This window comes from Nymphalis io, chromosome 25, assembly GCF_905147045.1.
Source record: "Nymphalis io chromosome 25, ilAglIoxx1.1, whole genome shotgun sequence".
Lineage (NCBI taxonomy): Eukaryota > Metazoa > Arthropoda > Insecta > Lepidoptera > Nymphalidae > Nymphalis > Nymphalis io.
This window is the reverse complement of record NC_065912.1, coordinates 6,950,195-6,970,947: the sequence shown is the minus strand read 5'-3', so window position 1 is coordinate 6,970,947 and position 20,753 is coordinate 6,950,195. Positions and strand designations below refer to the sequence as shown.

General features: G+C 34.9%; 1 protein-coding gene across 4 annotated transcripts in view; it reads left to right on the top strand.

Moving 5' to 3' along the window:
• The window catches only part of LOC126778108 (inositol polyphosphate-5-phosphatase A), a 37,135-nt gene that overhangs the window by 2,120 nt on the left and 14,262 nt on the right, over nucleotides 1-20,753 (top strand). For 3 of the 4 annotated variants that reach the window (XM_050501495.1, XM_050501494.1, XM_050501491.1), the window contains exons 2-11: nucleotides 326-556; nucleotides 13,475-13,642; nucleotides 13,763-13,888; nucleotides 15,029-15,157; nucleotides 15,708-15,869; nucleotides 16,877-17,001; nucleotides 18,460-18,540; nucleotides 19,121-19,217; nucleotides 19,390-19,517; nucleotides 20,092-20,121. In XM_050501495.1, the coding sequence (XP_050357452.1) occupies nucleotides 326-556; nucleotides 13,475-13,642; nucleotides 13,763-13,888; nucleotides 15,029-15,157; nucleotides 15,708-15,869; nucleotides 16,877-17,001; nucleotides 18,460-18,540; nucleotides 19,121-19,217; nucleotides 19,390-19,517; nucleotides 20,092-20,121 (1,277 nt within the window). The remainder of the gene's footprint in view (nucleotides 1-325; nucleotides 557-13,474; nucleotides 13,643-13,762; nucleotides 13,889-15,028; nucleotides 15,158-15,707; nucleotides 15,870-16,876; nucleotides 17,002-18,459; nucleotides 18,541-19,120; nucleotides 19,218-19,389; nucleotides 19,518-20,091; nucleotides 20,122-20,753) is intronic. The other variant, XM_050501492.1, reaches the window with a different exon arrangement.

Sequence of the window (20,753 nt, the reverse complement as noted above, 5' to 3'; positions counted from 1 at the left end):
AGGGCCAATGTCGTTACGTGCTTTTAGGCTGCTACCCAATAACCTAATAATAAATATACCTAACCTAACAATAAATGTCAATAACTTTTTATCGGCCCAACCTGGATTTTGAATCCAGGATCTCTGAATCTGCGGCTTATATCTAGCCACTAGACCAACGAGACAAACAATATTATATTGTGACCAGGAAGTGTGAGAAAAATTTCGGCTCGATCGTATAAGAGATTTGACCTTTTGTTAACAAATTCTGTTACATTGAAAGTTTACAAAAAGTGTGCTCAATTTTTCAAATCTACTTCTTATCTAATCTTAAATTTTTTTTCAGCCTTTTGTTATGCTTCCAATATGGACGTCGGAGTTTCTTCAAGCGGTATCCCGAATGGACCCCAAATTTATAGCGCTTCACTTGCAAGAGGTTGGCGGTAAAGCATACGAGAAGTCAATGCAATACGTCCAAGATTTTGTCCAAAGACTTTGTGACTGCCCAGAGCTACGACTTTATGACAAGATCAGGATATTCTTAGATGAAGATTTCAGCTCTCCAGAAAAATTTACGGTAAACATTTTAATTTTTCCTAATCTATACTAACAAATGAGACGTTTTTTTCGTGAGGCCTAACTGTAAAACCACTAAACCAAAATAAATAAATCTTATACCAGAAGATGCAACGTGTTTCGGAGACGGTTTTAATACATACATAAAATTATTATAAAAGTAGGTGCGCTTCGCAGTATCATTCGTTTTTTATTTGGACTATTTACGTGACAAAAGTGAATTACATACTCTCGTTTAACGAAAAAATCCGGTGCCCACCGTCGTGGAGTTGGATGGAGAAAAGAGTCCCAATTGAATGTGAACTGGTAGGCTATGTGATTATAATTGTATTTAAGATTTCCATATCTGATTTGATATGTACCGAGCTTTACGTTAAATTATACGATATAGAGAAGCGTGGAAATGTTTTTCACGAACTAAATTAGTAGTTATATAGTTATTTTAATGAAGCTGTTGTAATTATAACAATTATCATTTATGTGTTTTAAAGGAATAGAAGTTTCATTTCAACTAGCTAACAATTTTTATATACTGACAAGGTTTTTTTTTCATATATACTAATCTGACTAATCGTGTACTAATGTAAGTAAGTCAGATTAGTATCTATTTAAGATACAATATATATAAACGTTTAAATCTTTACTAAAAATGCGAACTTAGAACGGACTTTTAAAGATACGACGCACAAAAAAGGTTTTAATCGTCCTCTCAAAGATCATGAGAAGACCCTCAAGCTTTAAACGTTCTTGAAAAATATTAAAGCGGAACGCTTTATCTTGTATTTTCTTAGTTTTTTTTTTTTTAATTATATGGCGTTATATTTAACGTAACTGCGATGCCGTTGATTGTGAACCCATAGAAATGGATCTTTAAGTCGTATTCCTCAATTTTTGTCAGCAATTCGAATAGCGCAGTCTCCGTTTTATGGCAATTCTCATATTATGATTAATTTACAATTCTGTATAATACTATTTAGCGGTAGCAAAGCTATACCCGCAAGTTGATATCGGCTTTCTATTATATAACATATTTATTTAAAATGACGTTGAAGCTATTTTTTACATTTTAAATTATATAACTGTACATTTTATATGACAATTCAATGGTTTCCATAACACATTTACGATTATTCTGTATGTTAATGTTTATAAATGATATTTATTTATTTGTGATTCAAACCTCTCTGAGACAAGTTATTTTATATATATTTGTAGTATTTTATATATATTATTTTTAGTTGCATATATAATTAGGTATGAAATAAAACATTTTGGGTGATAAAAAAATCGCTGAGTTAGCGTTGATTATAATACAGGATAAATAATAATATAACTTGGTTTTATTAAAGTATGTGTGTAATTTAATCGCCTGAAAAAGTGCAGAGATTTTTGTCACTTTTTCGTCTATTATTTTCAATAATAATACAATAACTTTAAATTTATTTAGTAAAATGACGATTAAAAAGTTCTTGCAGTTGGATAAACATTTATATATTTCATTACAATGAAGTATTTATATATTTATTTATTTATAAACTTGCTTGGATTTTGATATAATGAGATTTTTAATCTTGTGACGAAATATTTTATGATTTTCATATCACGTTCATTGTAGCGGAAGTTTCAATAAATCCATAAAAAAATCATTAAAGCCAACGTACAGGAATAACGTCACAGGCGGAGCAGCTTAGAATACTAATTTATAGAATAATCTTAAATTAAAGATCACACAAACACACCCACACACACACACATAAACACACACGCACACTGTAAGAATACAGTTATCGCAACGATATATTTAACAAAGGAAACGGGAATACAATACCTAAACACAACGGCATAGCTGATTTTAGTGGGCGGATAACATACATATGAAATACTCGTAATATAATCTCTTTTACAATATTATTGGATTACGTATATTATATAAGTAACGAGGTTCTATTTAAAAAGTTTGAAAGGCAAATATAAAAATATTTATTCTTAAACATTTTTTTCCATGAGACTTTGCAGGCGTAAGCAGACGGACTCGCATTCATCAAAACTGATGGTCCAGCCGATAGAGTTCCTGGATCTTGAGTTGCCGCATGTTTTGCGTGTCTTTAATTTTCATGTGTTTCAACTAGAGGTTGGGTACCGGGAGTTCGCGTGTCTCGCAGTCCCGTCGTATTTTTCCGGAATTAATATTCTCGGGACTTTCAGCTCGAGACTCGAGACTTGTCTTGTCAAAATCGTATCATGCTGATGCTATTTACAAATCGATTTATGCCAAATAATTCGATTTTATCAATTAATATTTAAGATTTTTATACCTGAGTCGTCATTGTATAAGATTTTGAGTTAACACCAATTCGGAATGTCGATTCTGCCGCCAAGAAACTCAGTAGTTACTCTTTACTAACAATTTGAGCCGGTTGGCGTGGTTGGTGGATGCTTGCTTTTCACGCCGAAGGTTGTGGGTTCGATTCCCACCCAGGACAGATATTTGTGTGCATGAACATGTCTGTTTGTCCTGAGTCTGGGGTGATCTATATAAGTATGTATTTACAAAAGAAAAATAGTATATGAGGTATATTAGTTGTCTGGTTTCCATAGTACAAGCTCTGTACAAGCTTAATTTTGGATCAGATGGCCGTGTGTGAAAAATGTCCCAGTATATTATTATTAATTTAAATTAAAATTTTAAATTAAAAAAAATGTAATAGTTTAAGGTTTTAGTAAGTATTGCTTAATTAATTCTCTATTATTAAAAGCGCTCGCTCATAAAAAACTTCTAAGACTCTTAATGATATCTTAGTTGTGAAAAAACAATAAATTATAATTTATTACATGCTAATTACTTATTAATTATTTTTTTAAATAGTTAATTTTATCTTTAGTCATAAAAAATATACGGCACTTAACAAACGTATTATTATTTCTTAGAATTACTTGAATAATAATTACTCTGATAATTAATCTTAATACATTCGTATATAAGTTTTTGTTACGTGAAATATATTAATGTAGCCTCGTAAGTTATTATGTAGGGTGAGTTGTACAAACGAAAGTACAGAGTGAGTTATAAAAAAAATAAATTGCCGTATTAGTTTTATTGCAATCACATATTTTGCCGCCAAACGGCAATGGTATTTGCGTTTCGAATTGAAAGTTGAGCTAGTGAATTTCAGGAACAAAAGACATGACTTTTTAGATCTCAAGGTTAGTTGCGTATTGGTGATGTAACCGTAATCGTACCGTAACAGCCTGTGAATGTACCACTGCTAAAGTCCTCCTCTCCTCTTTTTGAGGATGTTTTGGAGCTTATTCCACCACGCTGCTCCAATGCGGGTTGGTGGAATACACATGTGGCAGAATTTCAGTGAAATTAGACACATGCAGGTTTTTTCACGATGTTTCCCTTCACCGTAAAGCACAAGATGAATTATAATCACAAATTATGCACAATTTCAGTTTTGCTTGCCCGGGTTTGAACCCACGATCATCGGTTAAGATTAACGCTTCTATCTAATATCCCGGCTTGGTGATTTATTGGTTAATATATACAGCATCAATGTCGATACGTGATGGTGACTAACTACCATCAGATAAGCGATTTCCCAATGTATGTACATGTAAAGTGGCAAATGGCAATGGGTTCGTATAGATATAAACAACATTTACCTTGTATATATACCTATTACATATGTATCACGTATGTGTTGTACCCAATTCAAAGCACAGTAGTTAACTTATTAAACAGTTGCAATCTCTTTCACTTGGCAAAATGGGAAACTCCTTTTCCGTCAGTAACGTTTCAATCTGTAACGTACATATAGTAATGTGGCACTCGAATTCGAAGTTGAAATGTGAAATGTCGCGAATTTTCCAATTTGAGAGTCATTTCATTTTCAAAAACAAATGAAAAAAATAAAAAATACAATTTAGAAAATGAAATGATATATTTCAAGGATATTCTATCTAGGAGTTAACTGTTTACGGATATATTACGTGTTTGTTGGAATGTAGAATGGAATGCGGGTCGAAGGAACCAAATGAATCCAATATGGTCGAATGACGTAAAACTATTGAACTAACTCACCTTTAAAGGCATTGTGCTAATTTTAATAGCACCTTCGTAAACAATATCGAGCTATTGTCCCATTGTCAAATCTTCCATATCCCGTTGGAATACAGTTTATTTTACAATAACAACAAATACAATGATTTATGTGATGTACATGTTTTAGAATTGCATAATTTATTTGTTGAACCATAATGTACAAATTTACGCTGTAACTAAATATGATGCATAATATATTTAAAACTATTATAAATAACTACAAACAAATGGGAACCTCGTAGTAGCCGTTCGTTATTCGTTATATGGTGTCAGGCATCGACGGAAATGGTTAGACGAGCTGGGCCTCTTTTAGTAGGGTTAGTTTTGCATCGCAAAAATAGACGATTTGAAAAAGAGATAACCCTTTGTCCAGCAATAATAAGTATACAATAGTCATTATTATTACTATCAATATTGATGTTTTAAATTCCAAAACACCTGTTTGTCTGTCTAACGCTTTCACGGCTAAACTATTGAACATATTTTAATCAAATTAGTGAAATGGTATGAAGCAATCTTGAGGACATATATAGGCTACTTTTTAGACCATATATAGATACTTAACACCTGCCTGCTCCCCTCCCCTCCAAACACGCGGGCGAAAACTCGTATTTTATTTCAACCGCCATGAAAAACTTCTAAGTGAGAAAATTATATGATTACTGATTTAAATATAAACCCATCTTCAGTAATCTTAATGTTTTAGTCTACAAATATATATAATAATAATATGATAAACTTAAGCCATCAATAATACATATTTTAGGGGATATATATTTGGTCCAAAAATTTATATGCTAATGAGATTTGGGTAAGTAGCACTATGAATAGCGTTTGAAATAAAATAGCGGAGTCGAGATGGTCCAGTATTTAGAACACGAGAATATTTTTCGAAAATTAATCAAATCCACGGAAGCACATATGTTTTTTTTTTTATATAATGGGAAGGCGAACGAGAACCTGATGGTAAGTGGTCACTAACACACATACAACATACAACACCAACACCAACAATAGACATTGGCATTGTAAGAAATGTCATCACCAATGCGCAACCAACCTTGGGAACTAAGATGTTATGTCCCTTGTGCCTGTAATTACGCTGGATCACTCACCCTTCAAACAGGAACACAACAAGACCAGGTACTGCTGTTTTGCGGTAGAATATCTGATGAGTGGGTGGTACCTACCCAGACGAGCTTGCACAAAGCTCTACCACCAGTGTATTTATTATTTGTTTGTTATTTGTTTATATGTATATTATGTTTCCACTAACTGACATTGGAACAGCAAAACTACTCCTCAAAAAGTCGAACCTAAGCCCAGCAGTGAGACATTCACGGTCTTATATTTTATTTTGATATTTTCAATGATTACAAATATTTTGGGCAATAAATAAAGTGAGTGCAACGAACACTAAAAAGTTTTAGCGATGCTTGCCTAGGTAAGAACCCGCAATCTTAAATTTTGATTCCATAACCACTGAGCGATCTCGGTTCAGTACAAACGCTTCTAAGAATTAATAAGTCAATGGTTTCCAATAATAAAGACATTAAAGAGCTCCAACAATAGCTGAGAGGAACTCTGCTCACCTAAATAAATACACGTCCATATCTGTCGATCAAACGATAACAGATTTGATTGTTCTGTATATAAATAAGCATATAACATTTGATATTGTTTACGCGTGAGGATAATGATTCCACTCACGGAAACAATAACGAGAAAAATAATAAGTTTATACATAATAGTGACATCATTGTCTGATTCCGTATTTTGCCTAGAAATAACATAAAACTTATATGCTAATGTAAATTTCATAAAAAAGTTTTATGTAAAGGCTATTAATCCCTTTTTGGGATAATTCCGCCTTCGTACACATGTGATTTTAAATATAATTTAAGTTTTCTATGCAATATATAGTAAAGTGAATGAAAAAAGGGTTCATAGTAAGAATAGCCGTTACGATTAAATTATTCCAAATTATTACCGACAAGCCGCCGTGTATTATTGCGTAGTTATTATAGAGTTCTACAAATCTCCCGAAGTTTTTTTCTATCTGTTATTCACTTTAACGCTGGAGAAACTCTCCAAAGTGTTGGTCTTTCGTATAAATCTATCCGTTTGTGTACGATTCAGCTCACTTAGATTGAAGGTAAGGCAATAGTGTATCTGTGTTTTCACACACATTTCCTGGTGGTAGAGCTTTGTGCAAGCTCGTCTGGGTAGGTGTGGTACCTACCTAGACGAGCTTGCGGTAGAATATCTGATGAGTTTGCACACTCATCAGATATTCTACCGCAAAAAAGCAGTACTTGGTATTGTTGTGTCCGGTTTGAAGGGTGAGTGAGCCAGTGTAATTACAGGCACAAGGGACATAACATCTTAGATGTAAGCGATGATTAACATTTCTTACAATGCCAATGTCTATGGGCGTTGGTGACCACTCACCATCAGGTGGCCCATATGCTCGTCTTCCTTATGCTATAAAAAAAATACACTATGTTTTCTAGTTAGTCATGGAAATCCATCAGAAAAACATCATCATCTGTTTCTATTACGACCTATTAAAATGCAAATCTTCCCTATTACTAAATTTTATAGATTTTGCGTGAATTTTCAAGAAAAACAGTATATGTCATTTTACAATATTAGTAAATTTCCGATCAGTCATATATCCAATTATTGAATCCGAAGTACTGGATGATAAAATTAATTTGAAATATTTTGGAAAGAAAGTAGTACTAGTGATTTATAGTCGATAGCATTTAGAATCACAATAATGCCAATTCACTATGAGGGATAAAATCAATAATGGACTCAATAAAACAAATGGTAGCATTCCCATATAATATATTTATTTATTTATTGTGATGTATGGGAAACATACAGCATAATATAACACAAAAACATTTGATAACAAAATAAGTCTCACATCCGTAACCGTAACCGTAACAGCCTGTGAATGTCCCACTGCTGGGCTAAAGGCCTCCTCTCCTCTTTTTGAGGAGAAGGTTTGGAGCTTATTCCACCACGCTGCTCCAATGCGGGTTGGTAGAATTCACATGTGGCAGAACTTCAGTGAAATTAGACACATGCGGGTTTCCTCACGATGTTTTCCTTCACCGTAAAGCACGAGATGAATTATAATCACAAATTAAGCACATGAAAATTCAGTGGTGCTTGCCCGGGTTTGAACCCACGATCATCGGTTAAGATTCACGCGTTCTTACCACTGGGCCATCTCGGCTTAATTAAGTCTCACATAAGCCAACTAAATTTCCACTTTTACATTGAAACATGGAGTGAACCTAACAAGAACAAGTTATTTAACAAGTAATTAAATTATATAAAGTAAAGTATTAACAAGTAATTTAAAAAGCAGAACAAAAAATAACGATAAGAATATTAATGAAAAATACAGTTTTTTAAGGCTTCTAAGAGCTTAAACAAATTTACGTTAAATATTTCTATATTAGTATATCTATATATGTGTAATTATTATAATTATCACATGCTCTTACCAAAAAGCAATTTTATAGCATAGTTCATCTTACACATAGGGACATGAAAGGTAATATAATAGGACTTCTATCAGAGCCTACAATTATTACATGTTTTAAAATTAAAATACGTGGTTTAATTTACCTCTTAATTATTCCTTGGAGCTGTTCGCTTCCAATTATTAGGCTTAGTTATTAAGACATATTTTTTAATTGTTTCCTTGACATTTTTGAGAGTCTGAGGAGTGAAGGGCTCAAAGCTTTCAAGATGTCTTACTAAATCGAAACGTTATATTACGTTATATATCATGGTAGACACGTCATCTAATGGCACATCATGTATGTGACAGCTTTCCTACGATAAAACTTTTGCACTCGCAACTACTAATAACTTAATAGGAACAACATAACGCTAAGTCTGGGATTAAGCCGATATCATATCTGATCAATATAAACTGATATTAGTTTATGGGCAGGCTCTCAATCTTTACACGAGCGCTTATTAGAAAAACGGTGACGCAAGTAATTTTGTCGTTCGAATTACAAATAGATTTATATGACGGGATGTGGCTGTGGAAAGTAAATGTTTTGTTAACAATACTTCAATATCGTTTATTTTTTAATACTATATTGATGAAATAATTCCGTTAAAAATGTATGGTGTGCTTAGAGGAATATTACATATATATTTACTTGAGAAATCGTAGAGAAATGATATTTTTGTCTTAATATCTATACTAAAATGAAAACGTAATTATACGGTTTAATTTTGCCTATAAGAAAAGTAAAGTTTAAGATTAAGAAGAAGTAAATAGCCGAGTGCTGGGATAAGACCTTCTTTTTTTAAAAATAGGAAGACGGACGGGCATATAGGCCATCTGATAGTAATAGGTCACCATTGCCCAAACACATTGGCTGTACTTCGCGCCGTCACCAACCTTGGGAACTAAAACGTTTTTAAACTGGATCACTAATCCTTCAAATCGAAATAAAACAATACGAAGTATTGTTTGGCGGTTGAATATATGATGTGTGGATGGTACCAAATCAGACGGGCTTGCACAAAGCCCTACCACCAAATAAAACTTTTGAAGCCTATTTAACGCACGCTGCTATAACGCATATATGACATATGAATTAGAAACACAAATTAAGCGCATGAAAATTCATGATTCACGAATTGCTTGCCTGTGTTTGAAACCGCAATCTTCCATTGAGGTTAACGTGTTCTAAACACCATGTCATCTAGGATCTTATTGAATAAAAAATAATATTAATATTGGCTAGTATTGGCTTTGTATACCAGTACCAGTAACAGCCAATGCGGATTGGTGGAATATACATGTGGCAGAATTTCAGTGAAATTAGACACAGGCACGTTTCGTCACGATGTTTTCCTTCATCGACAACAGTAACAGCCTGTTAATGTCCCACTGCTGGGCTAAGCCCTCACAAGTAGTGATGCTTGTCCGGGTTTGAACCCACGATCATCGGTTAGGATTCACGGGTACTTACCTCTGGGCCATCTCTACGTATACGGCGTCATACGGCGAAGTAATATTAGGGATCGAACGATAAATGAAACTAACAAAGTGTTCCAGTTTCCACTGTTCATACGACTAATTTATTTGACAATTTTATAATTATTGTTCCACGCTAGAATATATTCATAATAGCTAACGACTAGACAGCGCGATTAATAAAGGAAAAATTAATTAAGAAAGACGAGCCGGTTGGCGTGGTTCGTAGATACTTGCCTTTCACGCCGAAGGTTGTGGGTTCGATTCCCACCCAGGACAGACATTTGTGTGCATGAACATGTCTGTTTGTCCTGAGTCTGGGTATAATTATCTATATAAGTATGTATTTACAAAAGAAAAGTAGTATATGTAGTATATCAGTTGTCTGGTTTCCATACACATCCTGGCTTTGTACAAACTTAATTTGGGATCAGATGGCCGTGTGTGAAAAAGGTCCCAGGATATTATTATTATTAATAATAATCATATATGTCGCAGAATCAAAGATAAGACGCCATAATTTAAGTACAACGCCGTCTACAAGCGGTTCTAGGAAACGTCACGCTTGAGTAAGGTCGATACAGGAATTCAGAGTGCCCACTTGACAGTTAATGAATAATGAGTTGTTAATGGTTTGACATCGAACACTTGAGGTTTGCTGAACGCTCACGTGCAGGGGACTTGGGAAAGGAACTCCGGGGCGAACTTGCTGCGTTTCCAACCACTTTAATCGACGTGGTTAATTGTTATTTTGTGATTATTGATTGTAAGCGAACAAATAAACAACAGTTGTACAAGACCGAACTTTTACTTTGCGCCTACAACATGTCTGATAACGGCACAGACAACGAACTGCCCCACGTGATCAATACCACCCCGTTATATATATTAGTAACATAATTTTTTATATTAAATAAATAACAGCAAGTGTAGCAATTTTCAGAACATCTTAAACAAACTTTGTTAGTAAACATAAGTAAATATTTTATTTTGCACTTCCATCTTAGATAGACGATGTACGTGAACTTTGGCATACACTTAGCTTGCGTTTGGATAAGTCAGCGAAAGAAACAAAAGTATTTTTTTTTATAATTGACACATTTTTGAGTACGATTTTTTAATTGTAGTGTGACGTGACATCTTTCGTTTTTTTTTAATTGAAGTGCGACATCTTTGTCACGATGAGAGTATTTCAAGGTTGAATTTGAAGCGAAAAAAGCGTTTGTGATAGAAAAGGGTTGCATATATTTTTTTATTATTATTATTTACAGTCATTTCATATTATTGTTTGAGAAAATTTTGACATTTGTGTTTTCAATTGTTTTTAATAGTAGATAGTTCTAATTTGTAAAATTCGTAACCACGACAACCGTTGGAGTAGACGTGTTCTGGAATGGAGATGCCTATGTCCAGAAGTGGATGACAAAGGGATGATGATGAGGATCACTAGCTATGTACACGGGAACTTATCAGCAAAATGACCTTTTGTTCACCTGACTACCTCAAGCGATTTAAATTAAGTAAAAAGTAAAATAATAGCCTGTAGATGTTCCATAGTTTAAGGGTTCGAACTATTTATCTCGCTGGTAATGAACCAGGATTAAAGGAATGCATAATGTGTTTCTTGAAAGTGTTTTCTAAACGCTAGGCCATTTTAATAATTTGATATATTAATTTGTAGCATTCGTAACGTGACGTACCACGACACCGCACGGTTTCACGGTTAATACATAGAAACGCATTATTTCGATCGTTTTTCTTCTCATTGTAAAATTGGTCTCCACAAAAAACACATTCATTTTAGCGGTTTAATATAACATAGCCAATGTCCATTATGAAGGTTAATTCTAAACGAAATTGAATTTGTTATCGTTTCTGTAATCACGTCCATACAAATATCTTTTATAATAATGATTTTTAACCTACTCTTGTGGATGTGGTGCATTAAAAGAAAAAAATTGTTAGATATCCACCAAATTTGATGGAATATATAACTATAATGAACAATAACGAGGGTGCCGTGTTGTTATTGTTTTAAATTAACGCAAGTATATTATTATATATTTTACGTTATAGAACTTGAGCGTTGAGCGTTCTTATATAAATAGTTAGACAGATAGGTACTCTTTTATTATACACCATATACACAAAAGTACTCGTTTGTACAATAAGGCGGCCTAATCGCTTAGTAACGATTTAATCCAGACAATCTTAGGGTTAGAATCATGCCATGAAGAAATGGGCAGGTGGTGCAATAAAAATGTAAACGAGTTGTTTTATTTTATTTTAAAAGAATTTCCAACAAGGAATCCACATGACAAGCTTTAATACATTATGTGCTCCGTCAGTTACAGGAAATCACAGCATCCATCACATACAACTAACTAACAGCTTTTATAGATAGTAAAATTAAAATTAAGAACTTCACAAATTTAAAATGATACGACTTAAAGAACTAAAGCATAAAACAGAACTTCTTATGTTAAATGACTAAAATTTAGGAATAACATTTGAAAAGCTAAAAATAAAAATAATACAAATAAAAATACTAAAGATACTAAAAATACAAATCGAATTAATAATAGATATTTATAGATATATACAAAATTAAATAATATACAATAAATCAATATTATGTATATAAATATAAGTATATATTCCAATGTAAGCAGAGATTGCATTTCAAGTCCAAACAAAACATAAAATACGCCTCGTGGTATCGTTTTTAATTTATCTCCAGGGACTATGCAGGTACGTATTTTAATTTTAACTTAAATAGTGAAAGCTATGTATTTCGTTTATTTGTATGAAATACTGACTAGAATAATCAACACTAGAGGCTAAGATTTAAGGGTTATTTTCGTTTGCATAAATATAAATTTAGAAATATTGTGATACAAGTTAATTTGGTCTTTGTTATACGTCTTTGTTCAGCTTATTAATGGTGTTTTAAAAGTGTGTGTTATTTAAACAATAGGTATATTTTAGTTTTGTGTAGACTTTGATTAAAATATATTGTTTTAACTTTTACATATATATTTTCAAATACTTTTCGAAATCTAAATGTACAAACAAATTTCGACTTGAACGATGCATTGTACGAATATATTAGATATCCAATTATACGATTAAATAAAAATTTAAAATTAGTTAATATTGTAGTGGTAAAAATTCGTCATATTTAACAATACTGTTAGTTATTTTACGTAAAATTGCTGATTTTAATACAATATTGTTGGTTCTTTTTTTTATTAAATATGTTACACCACGAAGGTGTTCCCATTTAAAAGTTCACCTCTTTAGATAAAATTTGTTTCCTTTAAGTTGGAGTATGCATAATATTTACATAATATTTATGAAAATTTTTAAGATGTACTTACCTTATAGTTAAAAATTAAATTGTAAAATATCATTTTAAGAAGCAAAAATATAAACAGACCTCTTATTTGATTAAGCAAATGATTTAAGATTTTATTTAAAAAACATCCTTCGAAATTCAAATCTTCCGTAGGAAGTTTATATACTGTTTGATGTAAGCAATGTTCTGTTGAAAACAGGAACCGTGCATACAAACAACATTTAAATAATAGTCAAAAGTTAAATTTAGTTCGAAATTTAAATGGTTAGAACTCATTGATTTTAACTAATGGCCAGGCTTTCAAGCGCTTATACTTGTAAATACCTCAGGACGAGTCAAGCAGGCTGAATAGGAGGACAATTGTTACTATAAGAATTAGGATTTTTAAGTCAGGATGTACAACTGTAACTTTAATTTAGTTTATTTGTTCTAGGCTTTAGGCAACTTGTACTTCGCGCATTCCACTCTGACTGATCTCAAGATGTGGGACTTCGAACTGAAGTCGTACGTCGACGTGGTTGGAAAGGAGGTGAATAGTGGGAACATTGAGAAGGTTACAACGAAGGAGAAGGCAAAGTTTCCTCAGCATTTCTTCCCTGAAGTAAGTCCCTTACCATTTTCATAGTGCACTGTATCACCAAGTTAAGTAACTAAAAAAGTTACGTCAGAATAAATTCCAAATTCAAATATAATTACGATGAAATGGAATGACTTTTTTTAGTGCAAGTGGTCACGTAAAGGGTTCCTCAGGACGCGATGGTCAATCCGCGGCACTGCGATCGAGTTCGTTAATATACATCTGTTTCACGATGCTTCGAATCTGCTTGCTATGGAGCCTTTTCCTTCTGTAAGTAAAAACTTTTTTGTCGTTTTTTTTTTATCGTCTTACGTATATGTGTCCATGCTTGCGAATTTGTTCTTCAATGTTTCATATTTTTTACCAATTGTTTCTTTTTATATTTGGTCTATGAGAGTGGTATATTTTATACCTTTTAGAAACACATATATGTGTGCCTTCGCATCGCGAACATACACTTTTATATATAAATATTTATACTTAAATGTTTTATTGACTCTAGTATTTATATCCACGGCTTCTAATCTGGGAGTAATTATCGCTTTTTTATGCTGGAAAAACGCATTACGTGTTTCCCCCACGGGAACAGTGTGGGGGGGGGGGGTATGTGGGGGTATGTGGGCCCCGAACTTCGGAATATCTCCCAAGAGAATGGAGGCCTCCTTAGGCAGGCCGCCCGTCAGAGCGTCGCTGTAGCAAGCGAAAACGATCCCGTGGCGCTCCTCGTTAAGACGGAAAAGGTACCGCTGGTTTTTTAGTGGGTATTCCGATATTCGGGGCGCACTCGGCGCCTTGGACACCGGCGAGCCCCACATACCCCCCCACTGTTCCCGTGGGGGAAACACGTAACGCGTTTTTCCAGCGTTAAAAAAATGGATGACAAGATTGTAAAGGTTAAGGTAATATATAAGGTAGTATATAACTATATAATATTTTAAACTTATGTAAGCAGTAGCCCGCCTTAAGTAATATTAGTATGCAGTATAGCAGCTACTTCAAAGTTCTAAAGCCTCCGCCACAAATCATTTCAATATATTAATAATCACATTACGTTTTACAATAATTATATTTATATTATTTTTATAATCATCGTGCTTCAGTAACAGCCTGTGAATGTCCCACTGCTGGGCTAAGGCTTCCTCTCCCTTTTTTTGAGGAGAAGGTTTGGACCTTATTCCACCACGCTGCTCCAATGCGGGTTGGTGGAATACACATGTGGCAGAATTTCAGTTAATTCGACACATGTCTAAATGATGATTTATATATCAATTAAGCACATGACAATTCAGTGGTACTTGTCCGGGTTTGAACCCACGATCATCGGTTAAGATTCACGCGTTCTTACCACTGGGCCGACTCGGTGTGCTATTATTTTATTAGTACATTTATAAATAATGATATATTTCTCAGGTATATTGTCGAAGTCGAAGGCGTGCGTTACGGCACACTCTCCGTCATTTGCACTCAGATGTGAACGCCGCACCGTATTTCATATTCGGAGACTTTAATTTTAGGACGGATACGGGGGCCGTAGTCAAGGTACGTGATCATTGCATTTTAGTAGTTTTCACCCGCAGTTTCACTCCCGTTCGAGTGTGGGGGGGGGGGGGCAGGTGTTAGGTATGTGTACCTTTTTAATAGTTTGCTTTGCTTTTTGTTTCATCTATATACCTATAAGGCAAAGTTCCTGTATTTAACAGATCGTTACTTTTATTTGTTTATTTAATTTACATGCCAATATTAACTTTAAATGTTTTTGTGTATTGTTTGATTTTAAATAATAAGACAGACTGGCTACTGTTAAGTGGTCACCGCCCATGGACATTCGCACTTGCGTCCTCCGATATACTTACATCGTCAATGCGCTACTAATCTTAGGAGATATGAGAAGACATGTCCCTTGTGCATGTTATCACTGGCTTACTCAACCTTAATCCTAAGTATTGCTGTTCGGCAGTAAAATATCTGATGAATGGGTGTTACCTACCCAGACGGGCTTACGAAAAGTCTTGAAATAAGCATGCTTAATCACTAGAAACGCAGATATCAGACGTGTAAAGTTATCCATTTTATAAATTGTTTTCCTCAGAAAGTGACAGAAGAACTAGCGTCATGTCGATTACAAAATGGCGCGAGCGTCGATTCGTCCAAACTTCAATACCGTTCCAAGTCAGACGACCGCATAGTACTTACTGTTGGCAAGAAGGAGTTCGCTCACGTTGACCATCAGAAGGTGTTCAGGGAACCTTGGGTAAGACAGAGAGTTAATAGAGAAACTTGAGGACTGTGTTGGGCAAAAGTTACCCCATAGTAACAGTAATAAAAGTTAATAAGACGAGAAAACTTTTTTTTTATAGAATAGGAAGGCGGACGAGCATATGGGCCACCTGATGTTGAGTGATCACCAACGCCCTTAGACATTGGCATACATTGCCAATGCGCCACCAACCTTGGGACCTAAGATTTTATGTCCCTTGTGCCTGTAATTACACTGGCTCATTCACTCTTCAAACCGGAACACATCAATACCAAGTACTGATGTTTTGCGGTAAAATAACTGATGAGTGGGTGGTACCTACCAAGACGAGCTTGCACAAAGCCCTACCACCAGTGAACTATTTCTATAATGACTCCGTTAGAATATAACTTTTAGTTTAAGTTGAAACATTTCTGTGTAATACTGTCTAATTATCACATACTTTTAATTTATTGTTAAATAAAAAGGATAGTATTCGAAATATACGGAATGAAGTATGATCAAAAACAAATTTTATAAACAGCAGCGCATTTCACTAAGGACTGACATGGTATTGTAAGTCTATAGCATTATATAACTTAACAGATTTATAAATAATTAAACGGAATTATATAATAAATTATTATAGCTTGTATAAAATTATGTCAAAAGTCAAAAATCCTTATTCAATATAGAAGCGTTACACTTTCTTATTGATTGTCATAAATCTACCACCGGTTCGGAAATCACCTCGTGTGCGATGATGTGCGATGCGAGGAAAAATTGTCAAATTTCACTCAAAAATGGCGTGCATCAGAATGACTGTACAAAGTGACAGATCAGCTTTAAAATACTTCCAGTTTAGTATCTTTGTTTTAAGATTTGGTACATAAATTATTAGCGAAAAAAATAAATTTTAAAATGGCCGGTCATTCCGACTTCAAGATAATCAGCTATTTATAATTTCCGCACAAAGGCTATTTTCTAATATTCTAAATTTGCTTATATTTCCATTCTTTCAGTTACAAAAATTCGATCGCGAACTGGAATCGCTACGAGCTCATTTATTCGAATTTCCCGTCAAATTCCCCCCCACTTACCCATTCGAAGAGGACGTGCATCTCCCCACACACTATATGAAAACCAGGTAATTTATTCACGGAGCTAATAAAACTTTTTTTTATGTAATAGATAGGCAGACGAATAAATGGGCCACCTGATGGTAAGTCACCGCCCATAAATATTAGCACTGTAAGAAATATTCGTCGAATTATTGACGTCGAGATGGCCTAGTGGTAAGAACGCGTGAATCTTAACCGATGATCGTGGGTTCAAACCCGGGGAAGCACCACTGAATTTTCATGTGCTTAATTTGTGATTATAATTCATCTCGTGCTTTACGGTGAAGGAAAACATCGTGAGGAAACCTGCATGTGTCTAATTTCACTGAAATTCTGCCACATGTGAATTCTACCTACCCGCATTGGAGCAGCGTGGTGGAATAAGCTCCAAACCTTCTCCTCAAAAGGGAGAGGAGGCCTTAGCCCAGCAGAGGGACATTAACAGGCTGTTACTGTAAGAAATATTAAACATGGTTTTCATTGTCAATTGCTACAATACCAATATTTCTGGTTGGTGTTAGAATATCTGATGAGCGGGTGGTTCCTACCCAAATGGGCGCAAAACCCTAACACCAAAAAGAGTCTCACTAATACGGATAATAAAACGCATTGATAGCAAATGTACATAATATTACGATCAAATTATACTCATTACAAGTACTTTTAAATCATCATTTAACGAGGTTTTACCGAGAGGAACAGGACCGACAACAAACTCTTATAAACGCCGGCCGTTTGTCTCCGGCTGTACATTGTAAGTAGCCACCATGGCTGATAGTGATGTACGAATAACTTCCGAACATGGCTAAGTTTACAGGGCACACACCAAATAATAATATTATTTACCTCTAACCGCGTCGAAATGAGGCCTTGGATCTCAAATTCCGGATTTGTACACGCATAATTATAACTGTACATATATGATGATATACATACATAAATATATATATATATATATATATATATATATGAAAATATTAAATATTTTTTTTTTATAGAATAGGAAGGCGGACGAGCATATGGGCCACCTGATGGTAAGTGGTCACCAACGCTCTTAGACATTGGCATTGTAAGAAATGTCAACCATCGCTTACATATCCAATGCGCCACCAACCTTGGGTACTAAGATTTTATGTCCCTTGTGCCTGTAATTACACTGGCTCACTCACCCTTCAAACCGGAACACAACAATATCAAGTATTGCTGTTTTGCGGTAGAATAGTTGATGAGTGGGTGGTACCTACCCAGACGAGCTTGCACAAAGCCCTACCACCAGTAAATATATATATATATGAAATAAATAAAATATATATATGTATTTATATATCAAGTGTAACTATTGTAAACGATATGTACCAAACTATATTAAGAATTTACTAATACCCACCGGTTCCGTAATTTTTATATTTACTTATATGGTTAACGTGTATTTATCATATTAAGTGAATTGTATTCTTTTTTGTGAAATAAATCTCTTAAACCAGATGTCCCGCGTGGTGCGACCGCGTGTTGCTGTCGCAGTCGGCACGACTGCTGCTGCAGCCCGACGCCAGGCACAGCTCCAGGTACGTGCGGACTGCGAGAATTTATCGTGAACTGAGGGGGGGGGGGCATGTTTTGGATAATGGTTTTGACATGTTAAGTGTTTTTCGACTATAAATTAAAGACTGCCAGAACTCACCTTAACCGGAAGGTAAAATGTTAATATGTTCATAAGATACTTATTCCCTATATAAGTTCAACAATTTCCGATCATCCACTACTAATTTAAACCCACAAGTTTGTGTTACAAGCTATTATTATTTATTTCGCAGGCTATTATTTATTTTTCTTGTGTTATATACTTAAGAAGAGACGAGATGGCCTAGTGGTTAAAATGCGTGAATCTTAACCGATGATCGTGGGTTCAAATCCAGGCTAGCACCACTGAATTTTCACGTGCTTAATTTGTGTTTATAATTCATCTAGTGCTTGACGGTGAAGGAAAACATCGTGAGGAAACCTGCATGTGTCTAATTTCAGCAGCGTGGTGGAATAAGCTCCAAACCTTCTCCTCAAAAGGGAGAGAAGGCCTTAGCCCAGCAGCGGGACATTAACAGGCTGTTACTGTTACTGTACATATACTTAAATGTAGTTGCTTCATAGGAAGTCGGTGGCTGACTCGGACAGCGGCAGCGGGCGGCTGTCGTCCTCCGACAGCAGCCCGGCGCGCTCGGGCTCGCCGGCGCGACAGAACACTCAGGTGACCTCGAATTGGACCTTTAATATGGAATATAAATACCGTATATTCATTTAAATTTGGGCCTGGGATCCTGTGCGGGGTTATCCATAGATGTGATAAAATGGTTTCCTGCAGTGTCAGTGTCCACGGGCAAACGTGATCGTGCTCGGTGTTAATTAAATAAAAAATGCAGATGAGCCCCGGAAAGATACTAGAGAAAAAGTGCAGCGCGACGGAGCTGGAGGTGCTGGGCGTGCCGGCCGCCGTGGGGCGGAAGAGCATCGCCGACCCCACCGCGCTGCAGCACGCCATCAGCGCCAGGTCAGTGCCGCCCCGACGCTCACTCGGTGTACGCCACATGTGCCTAGGATCTCACAAAAATGGTCCTGTGCTTGATCTTTTTCCACGAGAGTCCCGTCGTTATATGAGGAGAGATAATATCAAACACTTGGTTGGCTATTAATATTGGTCGCCCTGACCAAAATGCGATCACGTGGTTATTATATAAATTCTAAAATAACATTATTTGTAATCGATTGATTCGGATTTAATTTATATTATTAATATCTACAAGTAAACAAATTGATACAACAGTTCAATGCATTTTTCTCTTCTGCTCGTCAAAAGATGCAAAATCATGTGTTCGACCAATGGGCGAACAAAAGATTTTTCTTTTTAATTAAATATGATAAACTAATGTATTTTAATGTAATGTCCTTTTAGAGGGAAATGTTCGATCATTTACTATATAAAGATCTAAGGCTCTGTTCAATGATTACTACAGCCGAATAGCAAAAGTTTCGACAAAGCAGACTTTATGTGCAGATTTAATAAGTCTCATCGCTTTGCTTCGATTTTTAAAAGGAATTTGTTTTTAAAGAGAGAAATTTTACAGGTTGAAAGGGAATTTCGCAAATAAAAAACAGTAAGTCATGGAACGGTTGTGATGAAAGTTATCCGTGTATAATCCAATAAGCATCAGCGATGACAGAGTCAATTAACTTAATCACAGATCTCTTTTTTTTTTTTTTTGTTTATAGCAAATGACAATCATTTGAAATCCAAAATAAATTATAGTCATTAGATATTCTACCGCAAAATAGCAGTAGTTGATATTATGAAATCCTGGTTTGAAGGGTGAGTGAGCCAGTGTAAGTACATAAGGTATATAAAATCTTAGTTCTCAAGGTTGGTAGCGCATTGGCTATGAAAGCGATGGTTGACATTTCTTACAATGCCAATGTCTATGGGCGTTGGTGACCACTTACCATCAGGTGACCCATTGTCGTCCGCCTTCCTATTCTATAGAAAAAAAACTAATTACTGATAATATTTTTTTAATAATGCCTTAAATACCAAATTTATACCTACAGAATCATTTGATCTAACCTATCAACGCACCGCCAAAACCACTGACTTTAGAAAGCTAAAATTTTTCAACATAACCTATGTTTTCCAAGGTAATAAATGAAGTAAGCAAAGAGATCTGTGATAAGTCAATATACATTAATGTCATATTTAAATCATCATCGTTCATCTCATCATCATCATAGTTTG